General features: G+C 61.9%; 1 protein-coding gene across 1 annotated transcript in view; it reads left to right on the top strand.

Annotated features, from left to right (window-relative positions):
* Prdm15 (PR/SET domain 15) overlaps positions 1-19,008 on the top strand; it is a 43,525-nt gene that overhangs the window by 14,985 nt on the left and 9,532 nt on the right. The window contains exons 7-19 of the mRNA XM_042687366.1: positions 833-1,072; positions 3,316-3,445; positions 4,245-4,426; positions 4,544-4,638; positions 5,028-5,115; positions 5,880-6,047; positions 7,671-7,765; positions 10,047-10,178; positions 10,883-11,017; positions 13,778-13,941; positions 14,684-14,763; positions 15,303-15,422; positions 18,496-18,627. Of these exons, the coding sequence (XP_042543300.1) occupies positions 833-1,072; positions 3,316-3,445; positions 4,245-4,426; positions 4,544-4,638; positions 5,028-5,115; positions 5,880-6,047; positions 7,671-7,765; positions 10,047-10,178; positions 10,883-11,017; positions 13,778-13,941; positions 14,684-14,763; positions 15,303-15,422; positions 18,496-18,627 (1,761 nt within the window). The remainder of the gene's footprint in view (positions 1-832; positions 1,073-3,315; positions 3,446-4,244; positions 4,427-4,543; positions 4,639-5,027; positions 5,116-5,879; positions 6,048-7,670; positions 7,766-10,046; positions 10,179-10,882; positions 11,018-13,777; positions 13,942-14,683; positions 14,764-15,302; positions 15,423-18,495; positions 18,628-19,008) is intronic.

Below are 19,008 nucleotides of genomic sequence, written 5' to 3'. Positions count from 1 at the left end.
AGGAAATGTTCCTTCCTACAAGCCGGAATTTTCTTAGTAGTCCTCTAGATGCTGCCTTTATAGAAGACATGTTCATTGCAGCAACAACAACAAAAATTACACATATATGTACATATATATGCATATGCTTAAAGAAGAAAACTGGAATTGCTCATTATTTTGGCATGAGTAGAAAAATGCACTCATTTCCCGATGTAGCCTGTCCAGGTTTCTTCTGCATTGGTTTGTCTGTGCATTTAGTTTTTCCCTTCTGCCTTTGAAGCAAACCTGTCCTGCCTTCATCATTTAAGTTACTTTTAGCAAGTTCCAGCTCAGTGGTGAAAATCAGCTGAAAACCCAGAATCCGAAATCCAGGATCTGAAGTGCTCTGGGATTCTGAGACCTGAAATGCACAATGCTCTAAAATCCAAAGCTCTTCTGACCTCACTAGCTTCAAATAAGCCTGGAGTTGTTTGGCACACTGGAAATGTTTTTGTTTTTAAAACCAGTGGACACCCAGGCCACGGTGGCTCATGCCTTTCATCCTAGCTACTCAGGAGGCTGAGATCTGAGGATCGCAGTTCAAAGCCAGCCTGGGCAGGAAAGTCTATGAGAATCTTATCTCCAATAAACCACCAGAAAACCTGAAGTGGTGCTATGGCTCAGGTGGTAGAGCACTCACCTTGAGCTGAAGAGCTGAGGGACAGTGTCCAGGCCCCGAGTTCAAGCCCCACGACTGACAAAAACAAAACTAGTGGGCATGTAGCTTCGTTCTGATGCTGGGGCAAAGCAAAGTAACAGGGTGGGCGGCGCCAGACTGCCATTGTGCCAGCCCGCTGCTCTTTCTTTACAGAGCATCTCGTGGGCCACTTGGAACAAGCCAAAAGCCTTCCGCCAGGCAGCCAGCAGGAGGCAGCATCTGACAAGGAGCCAGACACAGCTGGAGGGGAGCCGCCCACCGTGCCCGGGAGAGCCGGGGTCCAGAGCGTGGGGACTGCCCGAGAGCCAAAGAAAAAACCTCGAAGAGGGAGGAAGCCCAAAGCTTCGAAAGCTGAGCCGCCTCCCGCCACCGCTGGGGAGAAGGTGCCCACAGGTGAGGGGCTGGGGCCGGCGCCCAGGGCCAGAGAGGTCGGGCTGTATATGCCGCTGCGTGGGCCCCCTGCTGCCCGGGAGCCGGCGCAGAGCCGTCCTGCACCTGGCCGGCCTTCCCCAATCCTCTGTGGAGTCCCGTCAACTTTCTGGAGAGCTCTGATCTCTGCGCACTCACACTGCGGGCATGATGCTAAGCGTGCAGCCCTGTGAGCCTGGCACTGGGCACTCTTTCTTCTTACCATCTGTGGTATTCTGGGAAGAGCATCTTCGTGGGCTGTTCTTGGCCCTCCCTCTATCCCTGCCTCCAGCCAGTCCCCCAGCCCCCCACCACCAGACCTGGCCTGGCTCCCCCTCTGCCTCCTTATCCTCTCCTAACATCCCCCCCTCACCCCCCCCCACCCCCCGCATATACCCCACCCCTCTGCAGCAGGGCAAAAGGTGGGAGGGGACAGGAAGCATCATTCCTCTCCTGGGTGCTCATGATCAGAGATAGTTAGGGGTGATTCTTACCTGGTTTCCAGCTTGAGCCCCTGTTGTGCTTATTTGATGTAAATTATAAGACCTGGTATATGTCTAAAGTGTTTTTTGTTTGGTATGAAGAAGGATTAAAGTAATGTTGTAACACTATATATACATGTACATACACATATATATATATTTTTTTTTTTTTCTTTTTTTTTTGTCGGTCGTGGGGCTTGAACTCTGGGCCTGGGCGCTGTCCCTCAGCTCTTCAGCTCAAGGCGAGTGCTCTACCACTTGAGCAACAGCGCCACTTCCGGTTTTCTGGTGGTTTTATTGGAGATAGGAGTCTCACGGTCTTTCCTGCCTGGGCTGGCTTTGAACCCCGATCCTCAGATCTCAGCCTCCTGAGTAGCTAGGATTACAGGCGTGAGCCACCAGCGCCCGGCTATATATATATTTTTTTTAATCCCAAATCTTAACTTCAACGTGAGTTAAGGAAAGCATTTTCTTTTGCAGTACTGGGGTTTGCACTTAGGGCCTTGTGTTTAACGGCCTGAGCCACCCCTGGACATGTGACTTTTGCTTCGGTTTCTGTGGGGTGTGTCTGGGTGCTGGGGCCTGAACTCAGGGGCTTGCCCTTCGGCTTTTTTGCTCAAGGCTGGTGTTCTACCACTGGAGCCACACGTCCTGTTTTGTTTTGTTTTTCCTCATTAATTGGGGGTAAGAATCTCACAGACTTTTCTGCTGGGGCTGACCTCAATCTTCAGATCTGAGCCACCAAGTAACTAGCACTGCAGGCGTGAGCCCCCAGTGCCTGGCTTGCTTTGGTTTTGTTTTGTGTTTTTGAGGTAGGATCTGTGTTCATTCCCGAGCCGGCATGGCCCCTGCTTCTCCTGTTTAGTGCGTGCCACATCGTTGAGATGACACACACGTGATACTTGCCCAGCTTTTCTTTTGAAATAATTTTTTATTGAGATTAAGTGATTACATAAATTTCATAAATTTCACAGTATTGTGGGATAGTGCTACTTAAAAGTCACAAACACATTTTAACATTCACAAGGCAAATTCTCATTATCATGGTCTATGAAGTTTGTGAAGTCTATCAGCTTCAGCAATACAACTATTTCTTCCGCAGTGGGTGATATGCACATCTCTTTCCTTTTGCTTAGTGTAAGCTGTTCCCTCTTTCTCTTTCCTTCCCTCCCTCCCACTGCTGTCCTTGAGTTGCTTAGTTCATTTTCATCCATGTCCACTGCAGCTGATGGGCCCCTCCCATTTCCCTCTGATTTGCCCAGCTTTTTACTGGTTGAGATGCAATCTTGGGAACTTTCTGCCATGCTGGCCTCCATCCTCAGAATCTCTGCCTTCTAGTGTGAGCCATCAGGCCCAGCTTTGCTTTTCTTATGACACTGATACTTAGTTCCAGGGCTGGGAAGGTGGCTTGGGGTAGAGTGCTTGTCTAGCATGCATGAAGCCCTGGGTTCCATTATTCAGTACCACATACACAGAAAAAGCCAGAAGTGGCGCTATGGCGCTAGTGGTAGAGCACTAGCCTCAAGCAAAAGAAGCTCACAGACAGTGCCCAGGCCCTGAGTTCAAGCCCTAGGACTGTCAAAAACAAAAAAAAGATATATATGTAAGTTCAAAATACGAGTGGTCTTTCTCTGCATAAGCCTTACCAGTTACACCCCTGCCACTGGCTCCGGGCCTGGATGCTGCGTCCCGGGGTGGTGTGGCCCATGCTGACCGGCTTGGTCCCCCTCCCGACCCCTTGCACAGAGCAAGTGGCAGAGACCGTCCCCGAGGGCCTGCCCGAGGAGCCTGGCAGTGCAGCGCCCGACGAGCGGATAATGGAGCTGGTCTTGGGGAAGCTGGCCACCTCCACAAACGACATCAGCTCTGTGCCAAAGTGAGTCCCGCCTTCCTGGGGACGGGCCGGGGGGCACTGGTTGGGTGAGGGGTGCTGGAGATCCTGGCAGACTATCACTTACAGCTAGACTTGCATGTGCTCCGGGAGCATCAGGAATGCGCTGGAACTCAGGAGTTTAGTAGGTTGTCCACTGCGAAAACTTAGAAGTTGTCTTTTAAGAACTTGTCCATCTCTAGAACCTTCCATCATCCCAAACAGAAGCTCTGTTCTATTGGCCAGTGGCTCCCAGGTCCAGCACCTTCTGTAGTCTCTGACTCCATCTGTTGAGGGTCTCCCATAAGTGGAGTCTTCTGCTGTTTGTCCTTTTGCCATGGGTGTGACTCGCTTAGCGTAGCGCAGTGGTCTGAAGCTCACCGATGTGGCAGCTGTCGGAATTTCCTTCCTTTTCGAGGCTGCATAATACTCCCTTGGTGTGTGTGCCCTCTTTGATTATCCATTCATCCAGAGGCAGCGTGGGTTACTCTGGCTATGGTGAATAATGTTGATGAACCACTTTTCTATTGGATTTGAGTAAATCTACGGTTTAGCTCTGTTCCCTTTTTCCTTTTTGAGAACAGGCATAACATTTATCTTTAAGTTACAATTCCTGGGTAAGCCAAGGTCCTGTTGGAGTGCCGGAATCTGTCAGGACACTGAGGGCCAGTGGGGTTCCGGGGCACGGCCCCTCCCCCCCCACTCCCACCCCTCCCACCCCCTCCCCCCCCCCCCCGCTGGTGCTGTCCCCTGGGCGGCCCAGAGCCCCGGTTCTGACCCGCCTCTGCCCCTCCCCCCCATGCAGGTTCACGCACCACGTAGGCGGCGCCCTGGCCCTCAAGAGGGGCCTGGTGCTGTCCAGCAGACACGGCGCGCGGCGCCGGCTGGTGCGGCAGCTCGGGGAGCACAAGCGGGTGCACCAGTGTGGCACGTGCAGCAAGGTGTTCCAGAACAGCAGCAACCTGAGCCGCCACGTGCGCTCGCACGGTGAGTGTGAGTGTGGGGGGCACCGGCACGCCCCGCCTCCCGTGCGGAGGGGGCAGGGCGCTACTCACCCGGCCAAGGCCTGCGGTAGTGAGGCAGCTTCCCTTTCGTGGCCCCTAGGTGACAAGCTGTTTAAGTGTGAAGAGTGTGCAAAACTGTTCAGCCGTAAGGAGAGCCTAAAGCAGCACGTGTCCTACAAGCACAGCAGGAATGAGGTGAGTGGAACCGTGGATGCTCACGGGCAGCGTGTGCGTGTTGGCAGGGGAAGCGTGGTAGTAAATTGAGCACTTGACTAGAAAGAGTTAAAATCTGTTTCTAGCCTGGCACTAGTGGCCTGTAATCCCAGCCACTTAGGAGGCTGAGATGTGAGGATCACAGTTCGCAGCCAGCTCAGGCAGGAAAGTCCACAAGATTCTTACCTTCAGTTAACCTGCAAAAACCAGACGTGTGGCTCAAGTGGGGCAGTGCCGGAAAAAAGCCAAGCAGCCTCCTCCTTCGAGCCCCCGAGTCAGCCCCCAAAGCCCCACGCTGTCTGTAGTAGAGTAGGAGAGGGGACCCGTAGCGGGGCCGCCCGGCGGGGCCTGCATGCGGTGTGCGTTGACAGGTGGACGGCGAGTACCAGTTCCGCTGCGGCAGCTGCGGGAAGACCTTCCGCATGGAGAGCGCGCTGGAGTTCCACAACTGCAGGACAGGTGAGGCCCCGCCCTGGCCCCTGGCGAAGGTTTTCCCAGAGCGGACAGCCCGCTGCCCTAGCTGCTTCTCCCGGAGATGCTGGCTTGTCCCGCGTCACTTCCAGGGGCAGGCGGCAGGCTGGAGGACGCTGGGAAGGGGGGACGGGGCCTGGAAAGGCGACCCCGCCCTGGCTTCCTCCTTGGTCAGCCCACCACCTGTGGCTCTGGGGAGGAAGCTCAGGAGGCCCCATGGACCAGAGACGGGCTGTGGGCACAGGGGAAGCATCAGGACAAGATGGTGGGGGTCGGGAGGGAGCTGGGCGGGGACCAGCTGCCTTCCAGAGAGGACTATTCGTGGGGCCCCGGTTCAGGGATGCGGATACTTCTGGAAGCCTTGGAGACTGCGTGTGTGCGCGTTGGTGTGTGTGGCGTGTGCTGAGGGAGTGAGGTCTGCTGGGAACTGCAGGCAAGTGGGGATCTTGGAGTACGCAGCTTGGCAGAAGGGGCACTGAGGGGCCCCTGGGGCGGCCATGGCTGAGTGGGGAGAGAGGCCCCGGCAGCCTCCCACACTCAGCCCCGGCCGTCAGGGGAGGAGGGCTGGGTGGCCGGCGTGGAGGATGCGCCCCACGCGTGGTTGCTCCCGCCGTGCATGCCGCGGGCACTCCCGGCCGCTGTGGCCTCTGGCCTCCTGCGGCCTCCGGCCCCGACCCCTGCTTTCTGCCACCGCAGACCCCCCGCCAGCCCCGCGTCGTGTCTTACCCCGGTGTGTGTTTGCTCCTGGACAGACGACAAGACGTTCCGGTGTGAGCTGTGCTTCAGGTTCTTCTCCACCAACAGCAACCTCTCCAAGCACAAGAAGAAGCACGGGGACAAGAAGTTCGCCTGCGAGGTCTGCAGCAAGATGTTCTACCGCAAGGACGTCATGCTGGACCACCAGCGGCGGCACCTGGAGGGTGCGTGCGTGCGGGGCGCGCGGGGCGGGGGCGGGGGGGGAGGCCCGGCCATTCTGGGAGCCAGGGAGGGACTTGGAAACAGTGGGGGTTGGGGCACCCAGGACTGCATGTCGCTCAGTCACCAAAAGCATTGTAGTTTACCGTGTGCCAGTCCTGGGGCATGAACTCCGGGCCGAGCTCTGTCACTGAGCTTTTCTGCTCAAGGCTGGCATGCTACCACTTGAGGCACAGCTCCGCTTCGGGCTCTGTGGTCGTGAAGTGGAGGGAAGAATCCCACGAGCTTCCTGACCCAGGCTGGCTTGGATCAGGAGGAGGATGAGTAGCTAGGGTTACAGGAATGAGCCTCCAGTCTCTGGCTGAAAGCACTTCTTTAAAGAAGTGAGGAGTAGGAGGCTGGCACGGAGCTGGGCACGGGGCAGCTCGGCCATGCAGAGCAGAGAGCTGTAGTGTAGGCCCCAGCGCTCCCTCCTCCAGCGCTCTGCCTCCACGCGGCCCCGGCGGTGGAGCCGTGACGCCGGCCTGGGCGCTGCCTGGCCACCCAGGGTCACGAGGGGCCACGGGGACACCCGCCTCGCGGGGGCCTCGCAGTGTGGATGTGGGAGGCAGAGCCAGCGTGGGCTGAGGAGCCGGCGGGGGTGGGGGACGTGGCCCGAGCCGCGCTCAGGCCGGGCCGCAGGTGTGGCTGCGGCCTCTGTGAGTGGACGGCGGGATGCCGTTCTCCAGGGCCAGCCTGGAGCTGCGTGCTCTTCCAGGAAACATTTCCCCTGGACCCGCGTTTTGACTCAGGCCCACCTGAAGTCCCACATGACCTGCTGCCTTTGCCACCAGTGCCGCCCGCCCTGGGCGACGCCGCTCACTCACCCTCTTACCGCCACTGTTCCGAGAACGCTCACACGTTTGGAAATCAAGAGCAGGGTCGCACCTCCTACGCAGCTCTGCAGCTCTGCACTCTTCTCTTTCCCTGGCCGTAGGCCCCCCCGCTGCCGCCCGTGCCCATTCCGTGGCTGGTCCCTTGGGGGTGTGACGCCCCTTTTCCCGGGACGGGAGTCGGGGAGACCCTGATCAAAGCGCCCACCACAGCGCCACACGTCTTTCCCTGTAAAGTTTAGACATTACTTGTCTCACGTGCACACAAAGCATCCCTCCGTGTTGCCCGTACTGGCCCAGGATCAGCTCCAGGAAGCCTCCCTTGTCAGCCTCCTGCGTGCCGGAGACTACAGTGTGTACCGCCACACCTCCCCGTGGGAACTTTTGAGTCTTTTTTCAAAGCTCAGTAGAGTGGCTCGCTCCTATAACCCCCGCTATTCAAGAGGCAGAGAGACAACTTGTGGTTTGAGGCCCACCTGAGTACGAAATTAGTGAGACCCCATTTCAAAAACAAGTGTGATGGTCCACACCTGTGATCCCGGCTACCCTGCAGGCACAGGCTGAAGCTCAGCGTCTGAGGTCAGCTTGAGCAAAAGCGGGAGGCCCAAAGCACCGAGAGTGCGGCTCCCTTAGAGGCTCAGAGATGAACTCCCGGTAGTGGAAAGGCGGTGTGCTCTGCACCCAGCCCTGCCTCCCACCTGGACAGCCGGGGCTGCCCGCCCCGTCCTCACATTTCCTGTGGGTGTGGGGTTTCAGGAGTACGGCGGGTGAAGAGAGAAGATCTGGAGGCCAGTGGAGAGAGCCTGGTCCGCTATAAGAAGGAACCTTCTGGATGTCCCGTGTGTGGCAAGGTAACACATGGGGTGGGGTGGATGTGGATGGGTGCAGGTTACAGCCGGCTCCTGTGTGTGTGGCATTCTCGCGGGGACCTGGGAGTGGGGGCGCTGGCCGGCCACGCTCGGGCTGGGCCGGGTCCCGTGCTGTCCTTGGGTTTCCAGTGCTTCTGCTGAGAAGCGTTCATGTTCCTCAGCCATGCTTCCCTTTGCCCGAGCAAAGGGGTCTTCTGCCTGAGCACAGCCGGGCCCGTGCACTCTGGCTGAGTATCTTCGAGCCTTGTGCTTATGGCAAGGGCTGGGCGCAGCACACCAAGGGAGCAGGAGACCCGGGGCCTGAGAGCATCGCCTGTCGGTGCTGGCCCCCCTGGTAACGGCCAGCCCCCCCGCCCCCACCATTTTCTAAGTCAGAGGCGACCCCTCCCACGGAAGCTGCTGGATGGGGGGCACCGGCCACACCCCGCGGGACTGTCTGACCCTCAGGCCACATGGGGGCTGTCCGCACTGAAGATGACGGCTCACAGATATTCAGGTGGCCTTGGCAGGAAGAAGCAGCGTCCTGGCCTTGGCGTTGCGATTCTGTCTGAGAAACAGCCGGTGCTGCCCAGCTGTGCGGCGCCGCCGCAGAGCCGTGAACATACCTGGCTCTCTTCTTTTGCTTGTACCAGAGCTTGAACTCGGGGGTCTCGCCGCTCTTACGTGGCTTTGCTTGCTGATGACTGGCACTCTGACCACTTGAGCCGTGCCTCCAGCCCAGCTCTTTGCTGGTTCATTGGAGATGAAGTCTCCCAAGACCTTACTGCTTTTCAGATTGGCTTCAGACTGTAATCTTCCAGGTCTCACAGACGTGAGCCCTCAGTCCCGGGCCACATGCCCTGTTCTTTGAGCACCTTGTCTGGGCTGAGGTCAGACCCACCACCTCTCCCCACCGGGTGGCGGCAGGTGCCCGCTGTGCCAGAGGGCTGGACCTCACGGCCCCACAACGTGCATGCTGCCATTGCCCAGCTCCCAGAGAGGGTCCCGTGTGGCCCTCGCCCAGGCAGCTTGGGGGGCGTGCGGGGGGCGGGGAGGGGAGGGTCTCGCTCACTGCCGTAGCTACACGCAGTTCACGGGAGCCACCGGCACCCTGGAGCATCACATGTCCAGGAAAGCCAAGCCCCACGCGGCCAGCCAACTACACCCCGGCCCCGGCACACATGGCCGTACGACCAAGGTGTTTTTACCTTTTCAAGAGGAAGTGGAAATCTGTATTTTCATCTAAAACCTCCTGATATCAAACCTCCACGTGAGCCGGGCCCCTGGGCCGGCGTGTAACCTGGAGCTACAGGTTGGAGCTGAGGCCGGCATGGGATGGCGGAGGCCGCTCGAGCAGCCTGGCCAGGGCGCCCGTGCCCGCTTCCTGGCCGCAGAGCAGGCCGTCGGTGGAGATGCCCCGTGCTCAGTGCTCCCAGCCCTGCAGGCAGTGCGCTTGCCCACTGCTCTGGGCAGGCGGGCACAGGGGTCTTGCCCGGCCCACAGGCACAGTGTTTACCTGTGTGAACAAGTCAGCCTAGACATTGTGCTGGGCACCGGCATTTCCCACTCACCGAGCCACTGGCGGGACTTAGACGCTGGCAGAGATCACCTGTGCCCTTGTGCTGGCCAAGGCTTCCCCTGAGGACCAGACAGGGCTCTTCCATGCGCAGCCGGGCTTCTCTGTGTCCAGTCACGCTTCTCCCCAGCCATGCTTCTCCATGTCCAGCCGGGCCTCTCCATGTCCAGCCAGGTCTCTCCATGTCCAGTCAGGGTTCTCCATGTCCAGCCAGGCCTCTCCATGTCCAGCCAGGCCTCTCCATACCAGCCAGGTCTCTCCATGTCTAGCTGGGTCTCACCGTGTCCAGCCAGGCCTGTCCATGTCCAGCTGGGCCTGTCCATGTCTAGCCGGGCCTCTCCGTGTCCAGCCGGGCCTCTCCATACCAGCCAGGTCTCTCCATGTCCAATCAGGTCTCTCCATGTCCAGTCAGGGTTCTCCATGTCCACCTGGGCCTCTCCATACCAGCCAGGTCACTCCATGTCTAGCTGGGCCTCACTGTGTCCAGCTGGGCCTCTGCATGTCCAGCCGGGCCTCTCTGTGTCCAGCCGGGCCTCCACATGTCCAGCCGGGCCTGTCCATGTCCAGCCGGGCCTGTCCGTGTCCAGCTGGGCCTCCGTGTGTCCAGCCGGGCCTCCGCGTGTCCAGCCAGGCCTGTCCGTGTCCAGCCGGGCCTCCGTGTGTCCAGTCGGGCCTCTCAGCCTCTCCATGCCGCTGTCCTGCCCCCAGGTGTTCTCCTGCCGCAGCAACATGAACAAGCACCTGCTCACGCACGGCGACAAGAAGTACACCTGTGAGATCTGTGGGCGCAAGTTCTTCCGTGTGGACGTGCTCAGGGACCACATCCACGTCCACTTCAAGGTGCGCGTCTCCCGGCCCGCAGCCCCCACGTCGGGGCGTGTTCCTCAGCCTCTCCAGGCAGCACCCGGCCCGCGGGCCCTTGAGCCCCGTCTGTCTGGGCGGTGCGGTCCTGACGGCACCGTGGACCAGGCGCAGCGACAGCGATGTACCCCCTACACCTGGAAGGCCAGCGGCGGCTCAGGCGGGCTCCCCGCTGGTGTCGGCTTCTCCGGCCTTCTTGCTGGGTGCCCAGTGGCGGGGGTGGGGCAAGACGGAGTCCCAGGCCCATTTGTGAAGCACGAACCTGTCTGCAAGGGCCGCCCTCCCGACCCATCTCCACACCATCCCCGCGGTGGATCCAGGGTGCAGCTTGCAGACCCTCGCTGCGCCCTGACGTGGCCGTAATCAACCTCTCCAAGAAGCTTTTGTGCCCCGGTTGCACGGGTCGTGTGGTGCAGCTGAGGTTCCAGCCCAGGCGGCTCCTGGGAGGAAGTGAGAGGCAGAGCGGGGCTGTCCCGCCTGGAGGATGGAGGGAGCCCAGGTGGGGGATGGGCGTGATGAAGGCCGGGGAGCCGCTGTGGGGGTGGCCGGGCACCAGACGCCACGCCCTACCCAGGGACAGCAATGTGACTTGTTGGCACAGGTGACCAGGCCAGCCTGTGTCGTCGGGACCACGGCGGTGGGCGGGGCGCTGGCGGGGCTGTGACGGCTGTGCTGCCCCGCAGGACATCGCGCTGATGGACGAGCACCAGCGGGAGGAGTTCATCGGCAAGATCGGGATCTCCTCAGAGGAGAACGACGACAACTCGGACGGGAGTGCCGACTCGGAGCCGCACAAGTACAGCTGCAAGCGCTGCCAGGTGTGTGTGCGTGTGCGGGAGGGCACAAGTACAGCCGCAAGCGCTGCCAGGTGTGTGCGCGTGCGGGGGGAACGCACAAGTACAGCTTCAAGCGCTGCCAGGTGTGTGTGTGTGCGGGAGGGCACAAGTACAGCTGCAAGTGCTGCCAGGTGTGTGCATGCATGGGGGACCTGGGGCCGCACAAGTACAGCTGCAAGCGCTGCCAGGTGTGTGTGCGTGTGCGGGGGGGCACAAGTACAGCTGCAAGCGCTGCCAGGTGTGTGTGCGTGGGGGGCGCACAAGTACAGCCGCAAGCGCTGCCAGGTGTGTGCGCGTGCGGGGGGAACGCACAAGTACAGCTTCAAGCGCTGCCAGGTGTGCGCGTGGGGGGGGCACAAGTACAGCTGCAAGCGCTGCCAGGTGTGTGCGCGTGTGCGGGGGGGCACAAGTACAGCTGCAAGCGCTGCCAGGTGTGTGTGCGTGTGCGGGGGGGCACAAGTACAGCCGCAAGCGCTGCCAGGTGTGTGCGTGTGCGGGAGGGCACAAGTACAGCTGCAAGCGCTGCCAGGTGTGTGTGCGTGTGCGGGAGGGCACAAGTACAGCCGCAAGCGCTGCCAGGTGTGTGTGTGTGCGTGGGGGGGCACAAGTACAGCTGCAAGCGCAGCCAGGTGTGTGCGCGTGTGCGGGGAGGCACAAGTACAGCTGTAAGCGCTGCCAGGTGTGTGCGTGTGCGGGGGGGCACAAGTACAGCTGCAAGCGCTGCCAGGTGTGTGTGTGTGCGTGGGGGGGCACAAGTACAGCTGCAAGTGCTGACAGGTGTGTGCGTGTGCGGGAGGACACAAGTACAGCCGCAAGCACTGCCAGGTGTGTGCGCGTGCGGGGGGGCACAAGTACAGCCGCAAGTGCTGCCAGGTGTGTGTGCACGTGCGGGGGGGCACAAGTACAGCTGCAAGCACTGCCAGGTGTGTGCGCGTGTGCGGGGGGAACGCACAAGTACAGCCGCAAGCGCTGCCAGGTGTGTGCGCGTGGGGGGGGCCTCACAAGTACAGCTGCAAGTGCTGCCAGGTGTGTGCGTGTGGGGGGCCTCACAAGTACAGCTGCAAGCGCTGCCAGGTGTGTGCGTGTGCGGGGGGGCACAAGTACAGCTGCAAGCGCTGCCAGGTGTGCGCGTGGGGGGGGCACAAGTACAGCTGCAAGCGCTGCCAGGTGTGTGCGCGTGTGCGGGGGGGAACGCACAAGTACAGCCGCAAGCGCTGCCAGGTGTGTGTGTGCATGTGCGGGGGGGCACAAGTACAGCCGCAAGCGCTGCCAGGTGTGTGCGTGTGCGGGAGGGCACAAGTACAGCCGCAAGCGCTGCCAGGTGTGTGTGTGTGCGGGGGGGGCACAAGTACAGCCGCAAGCGCTGTCAGGTGTGTGCGTGTGGGGGGGGCACAAGTACAGCTGCAAGCGCTGCCAGGTGTGTGTGCACGTGCGGGGGGGCACAAGTACAGCCGCAAGCGCTGCCAGGTGTGTGCGTGTGCGGGAGGGCACAAGTACAGCCGCAAGCGCTGCCAGGTGTGTGCGTGTGCGGGGGGGGGCACAAGTACAGCCGCAAGCGCTGTCAGGTGTGTGCGTGTGCGGGAGGGCACAAGTACAGCTGCAAGCGCTGCCAGGTGTGTGCGCGTGTGCGGGGGGGCACAAGTACAGCCGCAAGCGCTGCCAGGTGTGTGTGTGTGTGCGGGGGGCACAAGTACAGCCGCAAGCGCTGCCAGGTGTGTGCGTGGGGGGGGGGGCACAAATACAGCCGCAAGCGCTGCCAGGTGTGTGCGTGTGCGGGGGGGCACAAGTACAGCTGCAAGCGCTGCCAGGTGTGTGCGTGTGCGGGGGGGCACAAGTACAGCTGCGAGTGCTGCCAGGTGTGTGCGTGTGCGGGAGGGCACAAGTACAGCTGCAAGCGCTGCCAGGTGTGTGCGCGTGGGGGGCACAAGTACAGCCGCAAGCGCTGCCAGGTGTGTGCGTGTGCGGGGGGGAACGCACAAGTACAGCTGCAAGCGCTGCCAGGTGTGTGCGTGTGCGGGGGGGGACGCACAAGTACAGCTGCAAGCGCTGCCAGGTGTGTGCGCGTGTGCGGGGGGAATGCACAAGTACAGCCGCAAGTGCTGCCAGGTGTGTGTGCCGGGGGGGGCACAAGTACAGCTGCAAGCGCTGCCAGGTGTGTGCGTGTGCGGGGGAGGGCACAAGTACAGCTGCAAGCGCTGCCAGGTGTGTGCGTGTGCGGGAGGGGCACAAGTACAGCCGCAAGCGCTGCCAGGTGTGTGCATGCATGGGGGACCTGGGGCCGCACAAGTACAGCTGCAAGCGCTGCCAGGTGTGTGCGTGTGGGGGGGGGGAACGCACAAGTACAGCTGCAAGCGCTGCCAGGTGTGTGCGTGTGGGGGGGGAACGCACAAGTACAGCTGCAAGCGCTGCCAGGTGCACGGGGGGGGGAGGGGTGGGGGGGACTGGGGCCGCACACAGCAACGCTGTCCTGAGTCCCTGGCACCTGCGGATGCTGGCTGCAGGCCTCCAGCCCGTGGGAGCCCACCTGTCACCAGGCCCGCACCCAGGGTGGGGCTGGGCCGGCCTGGCCCCCGTTCCTCGTTTCTGAGGACCTGGTGGCCTGCTGGGCCCTGTGTGGCTGTGGCTGTGGCTGCGACTCCCCCCCCCCCCCCGGGGCTCCTGGCCCGGCCTTGCGTGTCGCATTCTCCGAGGTGGGCGTTGGCACAGTGGTGTCACGGCCCTGCCCCACCCGCCCGCCCACAGCTCACCTTCGGCCGCGGGAAGGAGTATCTGAAGCACATCATGGAGGTGCACAAGGAGAAGGGCCACGGCTGCAGCATCTGCCACCGGCGCTTCGCGCTCAAGGCCACGTACCACGCGCACATGGTCATCCACCGCGAGAACCTGCCCGACCCCAACGTGCAGAAGTGAGGCGGGGGCGGGGGGCAGAACGGGGTTTGTGCAGTGCAGGGGTGAGGTGGGGTGGGGGGCAGAATGGGGGTTTGTGCAGTGCAGAAGTGAGGCGGGGGGGCAGAACGGGGGTTTGTGCAGTGCAGGGGTGAGGTGGGGGCAGAACGGGGGTTTGTGCAGAGTGTAGGGGTGAGGCGGGGTGGGGCATTTATACAGAGATGGCTCTGGCCAGCCAAGGAGCATCACCACACCAAGGACCTTGGGGTGGCCTGCGTGTTCCTGACAGCCACTTCCTGGCCTCACCTCTTGCCCTCCCCGGGCGGCCCTGTATCAGGGAACAGCTCCATCCCCAGCCACGGGAGGGACCCTAGGACCCTTGCCCCTCCTCCCCACCCATCCCCTCTGGAGCCAGTGTCAGTTGCGGCCGGAACCGGAACCAGTGCCAGGTGAAAGCCCTCGGTGAGGTTTGGTGTAGAGGCTGTGCCCAAGCCCACAGACCGGGGCTCAGACACCAGCGCCAGCCACCCCGCGGTCGGCGTCTGCGAGGAGGCGCGGCAGGGCTGGTTCCCATGTCCCAGCCCATCCCGAGGTGTGTGTCCTGGCCGCTGACCAGGACAGGCTGGTGGCCTTGCTTCCCCGTAGTCCCCTCTGGAAACGCCACCTCCTGAGGCCGTGGGGCTCCGGCCTCCGCAGAGGATTCGGGGAGCTCCGTGGAGCCCAGTGCAGGGACTAGTGGACTGAGGCTCGTCTCTGCTCCAGGTACATTCACCCCTGCGAGATCTGTGGTCGCATCTTCAACAGCATCGGGAACCTGGAGCGTCACAAGCTCATCCACACAGGTAGCGGGCTGTTTTTTTGTTTTTGTTTTGTTGGTCGTGGGTCTTGAACTCTGGGTCTGGGCACTGCCTCTCCGCTCTTCAGCTCAAGGCGATCACCCTACCACTTGAGCCACAGCGCCACTTCCGGTTTTCTGCTGGTTCATTGGAGATGAGAGTCTCATGGACTTCTCTTGCCTGGGCTGGCCTTGAACCTCAATCCTCAGCTCTCAGCCTCCTGAGTAGCTAGGATGATGGCGTGAGCCACCGGCGGCGCCTGGCTATTGTGGAGCGGGCCGGAGCTGCAGGAGGGGCCGCTGGGGCTCACGCAGGTGTGACACGGAGGCTCCCTCACCTTCCTCCCGCCCCTCTCCATCTTCTTTCCCTCTCCCGGGCACGCACGCCCCTCCCCACGCAGTGCCCCATCCTGCCACACTCAAGCCCTCCCGGGCCGTCCCAGGCCAGCCCCAGCGAAGCCCCGGGGCCCATGAACGGGTGACCACCGGGGCCCGGCACTGCCTCCTTGCCTCTGCCCGCTTTGCAGTGTGGCTGTGGGCTTGCAGGTGTGAAGAGCCACGCCTGTGAGCAGTGCGGGAAGTCCTTCGCCCGGAAGGACATGCTCAAGGAGCACATGCGCGTGCACGATGACATCCGCGAGTACCTGTGCGCCGAGTGCGGGAAAGGTGGGTGCCAGGCGGGAGGGGCGGGGCCGGGCGGGAGGGGCGGGGCCAGGCGGGAGGGGCGGGGCCGGGCGGGAGGGGCGGGGCGCCGGGGCGGGAGGGGCGGGGCGCCAGGGAGAGAGAGGCGGGGGCCGGGCGGGAGGGGCGGGGCGCAGGGGCGGGAGGGGCGGGGCGCAGGGGCGGGAGGGGCGGGGCGCAGGGGCGGGAGGGGCGGGGCGCCGGGGAGAGAGAGGCGGGGGCCGGGCGGGAGGGGCGGGGCGCCGGGGAGAGAGAGGCGGGGGCCGGGCGGGAGGGGCGGGGCGCCGGGGAGAGAGAGGCGGGGGCCGGGCGGGAGGGGCGGGGCGCCGGGGTGGGAGGGGCGGGGCGCCGGGGTGGGAGGGGCGGGGCGCCGGGGCGGGAGGGGCGGGGCGGGAGGGGCGGGGCGCCGGGGCGGGAGAGGCGGGGGCTGGGCAGGAGGGGCCGGGCGCCGGGGCTGGAGAGGCGGGTGCCATCCTGGCCTGGGGCCATGCCAGCCTGTGCCACGGAGCCATGGAGCAGCCGTGCTGTGGGCCCTGCTGCTGGCCAGGCGGCTCCCTACTGGAGGGCAGCAGGGACTGACAGGTGGCTGTGTGGCCGTGCAGGGAGCGCCACAGGCCTCAATCACAAGGAAAGAAAGATGCAGGAGCATTAACTCAGGAAGATTCCAGCAGAAAAACAAGGTGATCCAAAAGGCACAAACAAGCCCTCCTCCAAGGAGGAGGCTATGCCTGCGCAGTGATCCAGGACCACGGTGTCCACCCGTGTCCACTGGGGCAGCCGCTGGCAGCACCTTGCCACCGCGGCCCGGGAATCCATCCCAGTCCTGTGAAATAAAGCAGTGCTGTGCCGAACCTCCCGGTACATCGCCCCATCAGCGGAATGAAAAACACGGTAATCCCAGCACAGGGTGTGTGCACACGTACTGGTGCTTGAACTCAGGGCCTGAATAGCTTTTTTTTTTTTTTTCTTTTCTGATGGTCCTGAGGCTTGAACTCAGGTCCTAGGCACCATCTCTGAGCTTTTGTGCTCAAGTAGTGCTCTTCCACTTGAACCATAGATATACTTCCAGCTTTTTTTGGTTAATTGGAGAGAAGAGTCTCACATCTCAGCCTCCTTAGTCGCTACGATCACAGACCTGAGCCTCTGCCGCCTGGCCCTGGGTAGCTTCTTTTGCTCAAGGCTCCGCACTTTACCACTTGAGCTGTAGATACTGGAGTTAAGTCTCATGAATTTTCCTGCCCTTGGCTGGCTTCAAACAGCCATCCTCAGATCTCAGCCTCCCGAGTGGCTGGGATTGCAGGCAAAAGCCGCCAGCACCTGGCCCTCCTCGCTACTGCTGCATAACAAGTCAGGTGTTGGAAGGAGCAAACTGAGACCGGGAATGGTATCTGACCGTTAGTCTGTGTAAGTAGGGGGTGGGGCTTGCTCTGGCCTACTCATGCCCCTTTGTAGAGGGTGACATCACACGGTGGCACTGTCGCACGGTGGCACTGTCGCTCGGTGGCACTGTCACACGGTGGCACTGTCGCACGGTGGCACTGTCGCACGGTGGCACTGTCGCTCGGTGGCACACGGTGGCACTGTCACACGGTGGCACTGTTGCACGGTGGCACTGTCGGACGTGGCACTGTCACACGGTGGCACTGTCACACGGTGGCACTCACAAACCGAGGACGTTCTGGGAGGCAGGGCCTGAGACCAGGCCTGTGTGCCCCGGCGCCTGGCGCCTGCTACAGGACTCCCTTTCTGGCCAGCCTCTCACCGCCTGCAGTGGTGTCCCTTTAAGTGTGCGTGGGGGGCGGGGAGGGAAGCTTTTAAATCAGAAGATGAAGGATAATGTCCTAAGGTCAAAGCTCTTCAAGAGTCCAAGGTCTGCCAGTGCCCCCTGAACCCGAATCCTCGCTGAGCACTCTTGCGCCCCCTGGTGGCCCTGCTGTGTAAGGCCCCCAGGCCCCTGTGTTAGAATTCTGGCTGTGTCAGCTCTCTGGCTGGAGAGTTTCCTGGGTGGCATGAGGAGGAGGGGGAGGGGCTGATCAGGCCGTTGGCCAGCTGCCAATGAGCCACGTGCAGACGGCTGCCCCCGGCCGTGCCGTGCTTTGGGGGCTTGTCCTCGGGGAGAAGCCAGCCGAGCCCTGGGCATGCCTCCGGCAGCCAGCAGTCTGCTCTGTGAGCGCTGGGCCAGCTGAGTGCCCGCCGTGAGCCCTGGCGCACACACTGGCCTCCTGCGTGGCCGGCTGAGACCCTCGCTCCCGAATAGGCTCTGGCACGCACACGTCCCTTCCCCGTTGGCCTGTGTAAGGCTCCGGCTTGCTCTGCCTTCTTAAGATTGGCAGTGTTAAGTAACGAAAGGAGCTTGAGCTGGTGGCTCACCCCTGTAATCCTAGCTGCACGGGAGGCTGAGACCTGAGGATCGCAGTTTGAAGCCAGCCTAGGCAGGAAAGTCCATGAAATGCTACCTCTAGTTAACGAGCAAGAAGCCAGGAGTGGACTTGCTCAAGTGATAAAGCACCCCCTTGAGCGCTAAAGCTCAGTGACGGCGCCCAGGCCCTGAGTTTAAGCCCCAGTACCAGCACACGCACACACATCGCCGGGTGCCAGTGGCTCACACTCAGGAGGCTGAAATGTGAGGATCATGGTTCAAAGCCAGCCTGTGCAGAAAAGTGCCCCTGAGACATGAGACTCTTACCTCCAATAAATACTCAAAAACCAGAAGTGGCACTGTGGCTCAAGGGGTAGAGCGCTAGCCTTGAACACAGAGAGGCTCAGGGTCAATGCCCAGGCCCTGAATTCAAGCCCCACAACTGACCAAAGAAGAGGTTAGCCATCACTCTGGGAACCGCGCAGTTCCTCCTCAGAGCTGACAGGAAGCCCACCACGCCGGAAGCCAGGCACGCTGGGGCCTCTCGGGAAGTCACCCCGGTGTCACCCACCGCTCCCATGGGCACGGGCGACCTCTGAGGACCCTGGACATCTGTGCCTGTCAGGCTGGCACAGGCGTCCCGGGACGGCCCTGCGGGGCCTCGGGGGCCTGGCACGCGCTGACCCGCCCCGTCCCCAGGCATGAAGACCAAGCACGCGCTGCGCCACCACATGAAGCTGCACAAGGGCATCAAGGAGTACGAGTGCAAGGAGTGCCACCGCAAGTTCGCGCAGAAGGTCAACATGCTGAAGCACTACAAGCGACACACGGGTGCGTGCCCCGCCCGCCGCGCCCGCCGCGCCCCGAGCCGGCCGCCCAGGACGGCTGCCTCCCGTGGCCGCTCTGCCAGCGGCCCGAGGCTCCTGAGGTTCGGCTGGGGGGGGGGGGTGGCCATGTGCCTCAGCGCTTCCCCACGCGCCCGGCCCCACGCAGCCCTGTGGGGTGTGAGCTGTGTCTAGACCACAAGCCTTTATTCTACCTTTGGCCAGTGGTCCCAGGCTGCACCTGGAAACCGGTCACTTCTGGGGTCCCATCATGCCTCCAGAGGGCCAGAAACCCAATCCCAGCAGCCTGTGCGTTCCCCCTCCACACCCTCCCCGGCACGTGTTGCTCTCTGGTGTCTGAACAAGAGCCGTCAGTCGGGTGAGGTGA

The sequence above is a fragment of the Dipodomys spectabilis genome, unplaced genomic scaffold (genome assembly GCF_019054845.1).
Source record: "Dipodomys spectabilis isolate Male_0828 unplaced genomic scaffold, ASM1905484v1 ptg000107l, whole genome shotgun sequence".
Taxonomy (NCBI): Eukaryota; Metazoa; Chordata; class Mammalia; order Rodentia; family Heteromyidae; genus Dipodomys; species Dipodomys spectabilis.
The sequence above is the reverse complement of the archived record's forward strand: the minus strand, read 5'-3'. Positions and strand labels throughout refer to the sequence as shown.